Source organism: Humulus lupulus, chromosome 3 (genome assembly GCF_963169125.1).
Source record: "Humulus lupulus chromosome 3, drHumLupu1.1, whole genome shotgun sequence".
NCBI classification, from domain to species: Eukaryota; Viridiplantae; Streptophyta; class Magnoliopsida; order Rosales; family Cannabaceae; genus Humulus; species Humulus lupulus.
In genome coordinates, this window is record NC_084795.1 from 16911190 (window position 1) to 16925012 (window position 13823).

The window sequence follows — 13823 nt, forward strand, 5'->3', positions numbered from 1 at the left end:
TATTAAATATCTAGTTTTGTATTATATATTATTATATAATGATATTTTATAACAATTGAATTTAAATTTGAATTTATATTAATATAATTATTATATATGTAGACTTATATTAAATATTATTATAATAGTGATACTTTATAATATTTGAATTTATATTAATATAATTAATAAATATCTATTTTTCATTAGTTTCAAATGGATATTCCGTTAAATATTTAGAATATTTCGTTAAAGTTAAACAAACAAACCGTTAAAACCAAGAATTTCTGTTATCTACACTTTTAAGAGATATAATATATTCCTCTAATTATATAAACCACCTAAAAGATTTTTTTAGAGGTGGTTGGGTGTGTGAGTAGGAATAGGGTTCATTCCTATTGTATCAAAGAAAGATTTTTAGGGCATGTTTTGTACAATATTGTATTGTATAAAATTATATTAGATTGTATTGTATAGTATTAGTTTTATACATTACTATGTTTGGTATGAACTTGTATTAAAATGTTGTATTAAATTATAGGGATATTTGCGGTGAAAATACCCAAATTATTACGTTTGTAGCACTTAAATACCAAAGTTATTTTTTTTTTCCAGCAAAAGTACTTTTCGTCCATATTTTGTTGTAGTTGTTTATTTTGTCACTAACTCCACCACGTGATGTCAAATTTTGCTTATAACCTTGATACTTTTTGTAACGCCTTAACTCCAGGGACCGTTACGGTGTGCCTTGTAAACAGTGCTAAACTCGCTAATCGAGTTATTTGGCCAAATTCGTGTAACTAAGTATGATTAGTAGTTTAGGGATTAAAATTTTGGTTAGGATATAACGTTTCATTAGAACGTTTAATATATACATTGGGATCCCAAAATATAATTTCAGAGTCTACTACAAGAAAATATTTACAACAGGCCGATCTAAGCGGCAAAATAGGGTTAAACCCTAGTTCCTCTTCAAGCCTCGGCCGTGGTGGTCGAGCAGCTGCATATGTACACATCATCACCTAAGCTCTCCAACTCAAGGATGGTCCAGCTTTCTTTTCCCTTTACCTGCACCACATAGCACCTGTGAGCCGAAGCCCAACAAGAAAACTTAATATGCTCATGAACAGTAATAACATGTCATCAAGTCATAAGGCACACGCCTAGCAGATATAGCCCTATTCCAGCAGGCAAACGAGTTCACGTAATGTTGAGTATAACACATCAACCAATGATCATAATAATCATCCAGGACTTTTAGTCCAAACAAATAGGTGACAGTCGCAAAAGTTACTAAGTTGGGTCTAGCTCCCTTTAGCCTTGTGATGATAGGGTCACCGGGGCTTAACAGATAGGTGAACTTCTATTAGTTCAAACAGGATAGGTTCATGGTGACTAGTTACCAACATAACCTTCCTCATGACCTTAGGGTCATAACTTTGGAACATCATTCCCTAGCCATGTGACAATCGGTCACCTGGGCCTTAGGCCCTGACTCTAGTAACTAGTCTTAGACTAGACAAGCGCTTATAAGTTCATCAACCTTAGGGTCGGTCCAACATTAATGCCTTAGAGCCATTCAACGCTGATATCGATTAGATCTAATCTTCATTTGGCTCAACGTTCATGACGCTATGCCATTTCTGACTCTTAGGTCAGTATCCCTGACTAGTCAGTACATATACAAGTAAGCAATGCCACCAAACATATATCACATATCCAATATCCGAATACAAGGCATTCAGCATGCTTACTTAACAAATACTAGCACAACTAGGATCATGCATAAACACAGAGGCTCAAGCTTTGAACAATATCATACTTAGTATACAAAGCATGTCCTAATCACATGTTTCTCATGCATCATATTTAACCACTTGACATGCCTCAACAATAATCATGCATGCCACATTTAATAATCCAACATGCATCAATAATAACCATGCATGTCACACATACATAGGGTGCAATTTTCTTACCTCAGGTTCGGGCAAGAACTAGTGAAAGAACGATCCTTGAGAACGATCAATTCTTTGATCCTTTAGCGGTCACCTAGTCATAACCAAATATGGAATCCCATCAATAGAATAAATCATAAAAAGGTTTACAATATAAAACCTCACACCTGGGATCCATCCCACACTCTCGGGACTCTTAATCTACCCAAACGGGGTAAATGAACCAACCCCGAGCCTTAAAAGTCCTCCCGAGCCTTAAAATAAGCTTGCTGGAAAATACACAAGTGCTGGGGCACTACCTAGTGGCACTGGGGCGCTGCCCCAAAGTCAGAGAACCCCAGAATATGCCCTGCCTAGCGCTGCGGTGCCAGGAATGGCGTTGGGGCGCCATCAGCAAACCAGGAACTTTTCTGGTCTTCTCCCCTGCGATTTCCCTTGAAAAAAAAACCTCCAACCCAATCCCAAACATCATCAAAACATCAAATTCAACCCCCAAACTTCATCTACATCACACCCTCATCAAAACCCAAGCAACCAAACTCAAGAACTTCCATTAATCCCCACCACTAACACCTCAAATTCTCAACTGAAAAACCATAAGGAAAAACAGAGTATAGCCTATATTCAAGGATGAATTCTTACCTCAAGCTTGATTTAGATCCCCTTCAATGATTGAACCAAAGTCCTAAGCCCCCACCTTTAATCTCCCAGCTTGATACCTCAAGTTGCCTCTCCAAAATTGAAAGGAAGAAGGAGGAGAAATGGTGTACGGGAAGGAGAGAAGAAATGGAGATGAGGATGCTCTGTTTTCAACAATTCCACAGCCTTCTAAACTCAAAGGCTGATATAAATCTTAGGGGTGAAAAGACCATTTTGCCCCTAGGTCAAATAAAGGCTTCTAAAGACTCCCAAAGGTAAAGTCGTCTTTTCCCGCCTATCTCGTTAATTATAATTAACACCCTCCAATTCCCGTTATTCTCAAACACCAATAATTCATATCTCGTTACCCTCTAATTCCCGACAACGTTCTAATCACCAAATTACCCTGAGACTCACTCCGAGCCCCGAACTTAATCTCGTTATGACTAGACCGAAAACTTGCATTCCATGATCGTCTCATGCCGAATGGCTCGAACCAATCCACATGTAATGTGGTATTATGTATAATTCACCCACATGCATGAAAATACACAATCACGCCCTCAACGGGCCAAATTACCAAAATGCCCTTATAATTAAAAATGAACCCATATGCATGCATTTACCATCATATAATAATATAATTCACATTAACATGCATATAATCATTCAATATCATAATAAATCACTTATGGCCCTCCCGGTCTCCTAATCAAGGTCCTAACCCTTATTAGGAAAATTCGGGGCATTACAACTATCCCCTCCTTATAGAAATTTCGTCCTCGAAATTTACCTGAACTGCCAGAACATCAAATTCCGCACAACTGATTCTAGTTTCCCCAGGTCGTTACTTCGACCTCACTGTCTCTACAGTGCTACCTTAACCCAAGGTACTCTCTGTTCAACAAAACCTTGTTAATTCTGTTACAGTCGGAACTGGCTATTCCTTACCGGAATACTTAACCTTAACCTTTAGATTCCTATTACTCAACTTATGAGTTCCTTTAACCCATGTCCACTGCATGGAAATACATAACACACTGTATACAACTGACAGTGCCATAGGAAAGGCTGATTCAAAATCAACCTGACCAGTCCTATCCAGAATTTAAACTGTCAAATAATCCAGGATTCAAACTGTTAAATTACTTTAGGGCTCAACTTGCCCCTATCTCCTCACCCCTTTCCATGGTGATACTTTAAAGAAGATACATTCTTCTACCTGGAATTCCATGTTTCTACTTTTCAATTCAGCAAACTTTTCCATTTATTCTGAGAAGTGAGCATCCAAGCTCCACTATTTAATAATCTCAATAGTCCCCTGAACCACCTCAGGATCCAGATATATACTAACTCATTCATCTTATAAGATGTCCTTCCAATAATAATTGGATAACCCTCTCTCTCTGATTTACCATCAGTCTGAGAGTAATAAACTATATTGAATTTCTTCTATATATTCATCGCCTTCCTTATCCCTTCCAAGACCTGGAAGTCACAATAGAGTCTTCATCTAATAAGATAGACCTTGAGTTTCATGAAGGCGCTCTATCCCTTTTACATAGGGATTTGATTACTAATCAGCTGCATTATTCATCCTTGCTAGTAAAAGTAAACTCACTTGGATAAACTGGTTCACAATGACCTAATGCCAACTCACACTGACCCACTAACCTGGGCAATCCAACCGCGAGACTCATCGCGATGCTCTCTTATCCCCATTATGAAATACTCAAAGGCTATAATGACCTTGCTGATTCCTGATACAATGTCTTGACCTGCTATCAAGCTAAAAACTTTACCACACATCCCATTACATCCTTCTCCATCTCAAGCTACCACTATAAAGCTTTCATATCCTGTTACATTCTCATGATGCCTGAATGAAAAGAGTAGAAGAATAACACAAGATTCATCCGGAATCTCCTAATTAATCTCAATGTCCATCGGATTCCATATCTGACCCTTATACCACAATAAATTTATATTTGACACTACACGACTCTTAGCTAATCTAGCTAAGGCTTTCCATTCAATCTTTCCTATATGTAGTTCACTTAGTTGTTTTTTTTCTTCTTTTTGATCTTCCGTGAGATAATAATCTCAAACAATAAACTGGCCATCTGACCCACCAGAAACTCTACTCTAGTTTCGGTCAGATCCTTTAACCAACATATTGCTTAGGCAATTACTTTTCTCTATCACTGAGATGTCATAACAACCCACTAGCTGGTTCTGATCTGTAAGAAGACTCAAAACTCTTTCCCAAGGCACCTGTAATATCCTCACCACCCAAGGACACTCCTGCCCCTAAGGTGTTCCTTAACCTTGGAAAATCTCCGCAGAGAAAACACCACAATACCATCGCCCAAGACGATCACAGATCCCATTCAAATAATCCTTTGAATTCTCTATTCATCTGATTCATAAACACTTGGCATTAAGCGATTTTCCCCAAATCATACTCAGAACTCTCAGTGCTCTTATCTGATACAAACACGATCTTTTTTTTATATATAACTTCCTCTCTGATCTCTAACTGGTCCTAACCAGGTCCAAGATTCACCTTAGAGAATTCCATCTTACTCAATAACTAAACCTTTAATTCTTACAACTCTGTTGAGCCATTCAAAACAGTTCTTACATCTGATTCCATCCCTGGCACTGATCCAATCATCATTCTAATCTCCCTTCATATAAAGGAAACCCTGGCAAACCACCTGAAAACACATCCAGAAACTCACAGACTAATCCAGTCTTTCCTGATCTCACTGGCATAATCTAAGTGGTATCCACCACACTAGCTAAGAGTTCTATGCATCTCTCTGCCATAAAACTCTAGCTCTCAATGCAGATGTCGTCAGCATACCAAATCTATGCATAGTGCCAACTTCCACAAAGCTTCCCACTCTCAAGCTCAAGAGTTACTATACTTTCCTTGCCATTTAACATTGCCTCATAGTCACTTAACCAATCCATACCCTGGATCAAACCAAAGCCAGTCATAACCAGCTTTAACAAAGTCACTAATAAGTCCTTCCACAATAATTCACTTGGTCTCTTAAATTACCAATACAATATCACTTTTCATCATAACATAACCATATGACATGTATATCAATTTTATACCTCTCTATATACAACAAATAAAGGGACAACATGGCACCAAATCAGTCAGCACAAAATAAAGAGCAGAACCAAAAACTGACCTGCCACCCTCGAGGAACTAGTCTCGGTCTCAGACTCTGACTGCCTCAGAATAAACACTCAAGTTGGAATCGAGCTGTCTATCCTCTTTTTCTCAAGCTCTCTTAGCCTTGGGCAATCCTTTTTGAAATGCCCAACCATGCCACATACGAAACATGCCCTTGCTTGGCATTCTCCCAAATGACGCCTCTTGCACCGCGTGCATATTGGACGAGTCTTCCAGCTTTCATTCTTACTTGCTCCAATAGGTGGAGATACCACTATCTGAGCTCCGTGCTCCCTGTCACTCTTCTTCTCATCTTTTATTCTCTCAATAGCAAGAGCCTTCTCTACCACCTGAGCATAGGTGGAAACTTCATGCACTGGGGCAACTCTAATGCCCTGAGCTATTCCAGGATTCAATCCTGGAACAAACTTTTCCTTCCGAGCTATATCTGTGGGTACCATGTCAAAAGAAAACTTGGCCAACCCATCAAATTTATTAACATACTCGGTTATTGTTGCCTTTCCTTGAATGAGATTCAGAAACTCATTCATCTTAGCAGTCTTAGCTGCATCACAATAATACTTCTCATTAAACAGCTGCCTAAATTCTTTCCAATCCATCACAGCTGCGTCTCGTGTCTGGGATACTACCTCCCACTACGTCCGGGCATCATCCCGCAATACATAAGTCGCACAGATCACCCTATCGTGACCTACCAGCCCCATACTATCTAGAATGGAACCGATTATGCCTATCCATTGCTCAGCTCCGAATGGATCTAGGCCTCCCTCGAAGACTGGAGGGTAATATTCCTAGAATCTTCCACAAAGCAATTCCCATCTATTCTCAACCCTAGGCTGAGCCAGAGCTGATGCCACTCCTGGCATAGCAAAAGAAGAGGTGCTCCCCAACAGATCCATTGTTGCTTCAAACACCTAATCTCTTCCTCATGCCTCTGCAACTTTAATTGCAAATTTGTAAGCATCTGCTGAAAATTCATAGGTGCAGATGAAGAACTAACGCCCTGGTTGTAACTCCTAGCCCCTGTATAACCACCACCAGGTCTCATAATCTGCCTTGGATATAAACCTGCTGATTGAATTTGCAGTCAATAACTTGATCCATTAATCATGATGAGCATATCAAGAGCTTTCCCCACGGGATAAATCTTACCACACCACAATCACAACCACTTATAGTGCTAAAAAACATGCCCACGACATTCATACATCAACTATAATCCTTACTCTTCCAATATTCAAACCATGCCTCTAACTCCAGCATGCAAATATTACAGTTAAATAAATTCATGGAGCAGGTAATCATATGATCACAATCATATACATAATCACGGAGCATATAATCATATAGTCAAGAGTTTAGCCTGGCTCTTATCAGAATCTCATGCTCCCTAATACAATGTGCAGGTAAAGCCTTTACATTCTATTTAAGCAGTTAAGCACATAACTACAAAAATTGTTACCATTCCCTGAGTGAACCTATCTTCAGTGATGAGTGTACATGCCCAACTTGTCTTCAGGAACCATAAACCTTGGCTCGCTCTGATACCAAGTTGTAACGCCCTAACTCCAGGGACCGTTACGGTGTGCCTTGTAAACAGTGCTAAACTCGCTAATCGAGGTATTTGGCCAAATTCGTGTAACTAAGTATGATTAGCGGTTTAGGGATTAAAATTTTGGTTAGGATATAACGTTTCATTAGAACGTTTAATATATACATTGGGATCCCAAAATATAATTTCAGAGTCTACTACAAGAAAATATTTACAATAGGCCGATCTAAGCGGCAAAACAGGGTTAAACCCTAGTTCCTCTTCAAACCTCAGCTGTGGTAGTCGAGCAGTTGCATATGTACACATCATCACCTAAGCTCTCCAACTCAAGGATGGTCCAGCTTTCTTTTCCCTTTACCTGCACCACATAGCACCCGTGAGCCGAAGCCCACCAAGAAAACTTAATATGCTCATGAACAGTAATAACATGTCATCAAGTCATAAGGCACATGCCTAGCAGATATAGCCCTATTCCAGCAGGCAAATGAGTTCACGTAATGTTGAGTATAACACATCAACCAATGATCATAATAATCATCCAGGACTTTTAGTTCAAACAAATAGGTGACAGTTGCAAAAGTCACTAAGTTGGGTCTAGCTCCCTTTAGCCTTGTGACGATAGGGTCATCGGGGCTTAACAGATAGGTGAACTTCTATTAGTTCAAATAGGATAGGTGCATGGTGACTAGTCACCAACATAACCTTCCTCATGACCTTAGGGTCATAACTTTGGAACATCATTCCCTAGCCATGTGACAATCGGTCACCTGGGTCTTAGGCCCTGACTATAGTAACTAGTCTTAGACTAGACAAGCGCTTATAAGTTCATGACCTTAGGGTCAGTCCAGCGTTAATGCCTTAGAGCCATTCAACACTGATATTGATTAGATCTAATCGTCATTTGGCTCGGCGTTCATGACACTATGCCATTTCTGACTCTTAGGTCAATATCCCTGACTAGTCAGTACATATACAAGTAAGCAATGCCACCAAACATATATCACATATCCAATATCCGAATACAAGGCATTCAACATGCTTACTTAACAAATACTAGCACAATTAGGATCATGCATAAACACAGAGGCTCAAGCTCTGAACAATATCATACTCAGTATACAAAGCATGTCCTAATCACATGTTTCTCATGCATCACATGCATCATATTTAACCACTTGACATGCCTCAACAATAATCATGCATGCCACATTTCATAATCCAACATGCATCAATAATAACCATGCATGTCACACATACACAGGATGCAGTTTTCTTACCTCAGGTTCGAGCAAGAACTAGTAAAAGAATGACCCTTGAGAATGATCAATCCTTTGATCCTTTAGCAGTCACCTAGTCATAACCAAATATGGAATCCCATCAATAAAATAAATCATAAAAAGGTTTACAATCTAAAACCTCACACCCGGAATCCATCCCACACTCTCGGGACTCTTAATCTACCCAAACAGGGTAAATGAACCAACCCCCGAGCCTTAAAAGTCCTCCCGAGCCCTAAAATAAGCTTGCTGGAAAATACACTAGCGTTGGGGCACTGCCTAATGGTGCTAGGGCGCTGCCCCAAAGTCAGAGAACCCCAGAATCCCCACCAAAACCCAAGCAACCAAACTCAAGAATTTCCATTAATCCCCACCACTAACACCTCACATTCTCAACTGAAAAACCATAAGGAAAAACAGAGTATAGCCTATATTCAAGGATGAATTCTTACCTCAAGCTTGATTTAGATCCCCTTCAATGATTGAACCAAAGTCCTAAGCCCCCACCTTTAATCTCCCAGCTTGATACCTCAAGTTGGCTCTCAAAAATTGAAAGGAAGGAGGATAAATGGTGTACAGGAAGGAGAGAAGAAATGAAGATGAGGATGCTCTGTTTTCAACAATTCCACAGCCTTCTAAACTCAAAGGCTGATATAAATCTTAGGGGTGAAAAGACCATTTTGCCCCTAGGTCAAATAAAGGCTTCTAAAGACTCCTAAGGGTAAAGTCGTCTTTTCCTGCCTATCTCGTTAATTATAATTAACACCCTCCAATTCTCGTTATTCTCAAACACCAATAATTCATATCCCGTTACCCTCTAATTCCCGGCAACGTTCTACTCACCAAATTACCCTGAGACTCACTCCGAGCCCCGAACTTAATCTCGTTATGACTAGACCGAAAACTTGCAATCCATGATCGTCTCATGTCAAATGGCTCGAACCAATCCACATGTAATGTGGTATTATTTATAATTCACTCACATGCATGAAAATACACATTCACGCCCTCAACGGGCCAAATTACCAAAATGCCCTTATAATTAAAAATGAACCCATATGCATGCATTTACCATCATATAATAATATAATTCACATTAACTTGCATATAATCATTTAATATCATAATAAATCAATTATGACCCTTCCGACCTCCTAATCAAGGTCCTAACCCTTATTAGGAAAATTCGGGGCATTACACTTTTGCCGCATATATCTCATAACTTTGGTACTTTTGCCGCACACACACACACACACACACACACACATATATATTAAATTAGGTACTTTCACCACAAATATTCATTTAATTTGGTACTTTCACCAACATGCCACAAACACACTTAACAGTTGGAACTGACGGCTGTAGTAAAACATGGACGGAATGTACTTTCGCCTGCAAAAATATAACTTGGGTACTTAAGTGCTACAAAATTAATAATTTTGGTACTTTTGCCGCAAATGTCCCTAAATTATATTACGTTTGGTAAGCAATTGTGTTATATTGTATTACTTAAAACTAAATAAAATAAATATTTTCAAACGATATCAAATGTGATACTACCTCAACCACGGCCCCGACCCCGACCCTAACCCTGGCCTCTACCCCAGCTTCCTAGCCCCAACCCCGACCCCCGACCCTCGACCTCAATCCCAGTCATGACCCGGACCATACCACAATAAAACCTAATTCCATTTTTTATGTATTGAATAATACATGTGTTCTACTTATTTAATACAATACAACATCTTTATATGGCATGCCAAAGGCAGAAGTGTTTTAATATATTATTTAATATTTTTAATATTAATATATTCATTTATACTCATTTGGTACTCTGTGTTTTTGCAAAGTATCATTTTGGTACCCTCTATTTTCAATAATGCTCATATGGTACCCTGTATTTTAAAATCGTACATATTTGGTACCCTAAACTCAGATTTGATAAATAAAATTTTGTCAATATGATCAAACTGTCATCAGTTATATGTAATTATGTAATTAAATTTAAATTTGTAACTTACATAATTGACAGCAGTTTGATTAAATTGACAAAATTTTATCTATCAAATCTGAGTTTAGGATACCAAATATGTACGATTTTAAAATACAGGATACCATATGAGCATGGTACCAAAATGATACTTTGCAAAAACATAGGGTACCAAATGAGTATTTTCCCTTTTAATTTTGTATCTAAATTATAAAAATTTATATAAATGAATTAATGATTATTTCATTTAATTATGGGATGATAATTCCTAAATAATAATAATAAAATATATATTTAACGTATTATCAATACCATAATTGAAAAAGTACACGTGAATAGTTATTTTTGTTTTCAAAGGTTGAATGGATATATAAACGCAGTTAGATAAAAGAGCCTATAATTACGCTTGAGAAAAATATCTCTCTATATAATGTATATGCCATTGTCAAACAAACTCACCTCTCAGTAGTTAACACAAGTAAAAAAAAATGAAGATGGGAAGCTTCTCTCTCCCTCACCTTCTCTCAGTTTTCACCTTCATCACATTCTTCTTAGTATCCCAAACCGGGCCAGCGACTGGTCTGCCACTGACCACCAATTCGAGATGGATTGTGGACGAGATGAGCGGGAAGAGAGTGAAAATGGCGTGCGTGAATTGGGTTTCTCATCTGGAGGTTGTGCTGGCCGAAGGACTCAACAAGCAGCCTATTGATGCCATTGTAGGCCGAATCTCATCGATGGGGTTCAACTGTGTTCGCCTCACTTGGCCTGTCTACTTGGCCACCAACACCTCACTCGCCTCTCTCACCGTTCGACAGTCCTTCCAAAGGTTTGGTCTTGTAGAAGCCATAGCTGGTATTGAGGCCAATAATCCCTCCATCATCGACCTTCCCCTCATCGAAGCCTACCAGGTACGTATATACTACATATCTATGTATATATATTTATATAGTCTTCATTACATATTAAGGACACTACTCATGTTATATAAACAATAATATTGTAGACAGTGGTAGCTGGGCTTAGAAAAGGGAAGGTGATGGTGATCCTGGACAATCATGTTAGCAATCCCAGTTGGTGTTGCAACAATAAAACCGATGGCAATGGGTTCTTTGGGGAAAAGTACTTCGACCCAGACCTGTGGATTAAGGGGCTTACTCGAATGGCCACACTGTTCAAGAATGATCACAATGTCGTCGGCATGAGCTTGAGGAATGAACTCCGTGGGCCCAGGCAGAATGAAGACGATTGGTACAAGTATGTTTATATATGTATACTTATATATATATATATATATATTACTAGTTCTAGTTCATATTCATAGGCGTTACTTGTGTGTGAAACTTACTTTCTAAAGTGAAAAATCAAGAGAAAAATACAAATTTGTTGTTTGGCAGGGAAGAAATAAGTGGAAAACAGAAGGGGTTATTATTATTATTATTAAAACAAACTAGAGAGAAAAGTGGAACGAACTGTTTATTAGGATAATTTCATTAAATTATTTACTTATATATATATTTTTAAAATTATTATGTTAATTAAAATTTCAAAATAATTTTTTTATCTTTTTTGGGAACATATTTTTCTTTTTCTTGTCTTTTTACATTTTCATTAAATTATTTAAATACCACTAAACTTATATCTTATTATTTTTATTGATAAGATATAACTACTAAATGCAGTTTTCTTTTTATCACAATTATTTCATATTCTTCCCCACCAAACAAACATAATAATAGGTTACTCTTTCATTGGATCACATTATAATAGGTACATGCAAAGAGGAGCCGAGGCAGTTCATGCAGCAAACCCAAATGTCCTTGTGATTATCTCTGGTTTAAATTTCGATACGCACTTGTCGTTCTTACACGATCGACCATTCGCGCTAACATTTTCTGGTAAACTAGTATTTGAAGTTCACTGGTATTCCTTTTCGGACTCGGATGCATGGGCAAGTGAGAACGCAAACAAAGTGTGTGGTGTGTTGGCCGCTAACATGAAGAGACAATCAGGGTTCTTGGTAAAGAGAGGATTTCCATTGTTTTTTAGTGAGTTTGGAGTCGACCAAAGGGGGACCAAAGAGAATGACAACAGGTGCTTGAATTGCGCCTTAGCTGTGGCAGCTGAGCTAGACTTGGATTGGGCTTTGTGGACTTTGGCTGGTAGTTACTACTACAGATCAGGTATTGTTGGGTTAGAAGAGGTTTACGCAGTCTTGAACTGGGATTTTGATGGAGTTCGAAATGAAACTATGTTACACAAGATGACTTCAATTCGATATCCTTTTCAAGGTATGTTATATTTAGTTGAATCTCATATACTAAGGCACATATGGTATATATACTCAGTACCAGTACCACCCCATGTGATAATGTGTGCTTCTTCTTTTTCTTTTGACTTTTAAAATGGTGTACTTTGAATATGGTCCAAAACAATACTTGCAGGACCAGGTTTATCAACAGGTCAACCACACAAAGTCATTTTCCACCCTGCAACTGGTCAATGTGTTGTAAGAAAATCCCAATCGGGTCCATTGGCGTTGGGTCCTTGCTCTAGCTCTGATGCATGGCACTTTTCACGTGATAAGAAGGTATTGAGGATCAGAGGAACACCCTTCTGCTTACGAGCAGGAGAAGCAGGGAAACCAGCCCAACTTAGCAAAGATTGTGCCGACTTCGACTCCAAATGGAAGCCCATTTCGGAATCTAACCTGCAACTCTCTACTACCACTGGCAAAAACGACACCGTTTGCCTAGACGTTGATTCTGCGAATGAGATTGTCATAAACCCTTGCTATTGCGTGAGTAAAGATAGTTCGTGCGACCCGTCAAGGCAATGGTTCAAGCTTGTTCACAGCACAAGACAACCAAACTTAGAATTTTTTTCCAATTAAGTTGAACTCCAACTATTTATTGACTTTCCGATTGAGGTTTGATGAGGAGTCTGAATGGAAGGCTTTTGTCCAGAACGTTACAGAATAAGCATGCATGGTTATGAATTTATGTTCCAAACCAGTTTTAGAATTGTTTAGTTTTGTCTATATTTAATAAGTATGACAAATAATTTATTTAGTTTACTTTCAATTGTTTAGCACAATCGTTTCATCATCTTTCTTAAATGAAATATATAAATATATATATATATATATGTATGCATTTGTGACTGATCTTACCATATCATACCCGTTCATAATAGAAAATACAGATAGTAA

The 13823-nt window shown here is 38.3% G+C and overlaps 1 protein-coding gene across 1 annotated transcript; it reads left to right on the plus strand.

Annotated features, from left to right (window-relative positions):
* Nucleotides 1–11065: 11065 nt before the first annotated feature.
* On the plus strand, nucleotides 11066–13702 carry LOC133820959 (glycosyl hydrolase 5 family protein-like). Its single transcript, XM_062253514.1, has 4 exons — nucleotides 11066–11523; nucleotides 11619–11869; nucleotides 12383–12903; nucleotides 13057–13702. The coding sequence occupies exons 1-4, from the start codon at nucleotides 11101–11103 to the stop codon at nucleotides 13503–13505; spliced, it is 1644 nt and encodes a 547-aa protein (XP_062109498.1). The 5' UTR covers nucleotides 11066–11100; the 3' UTR covers nucleotides 13506–13702.
* The last annotated feature ends 121 nt before the right edge of the window (nucleotides 13703–13823 follow it).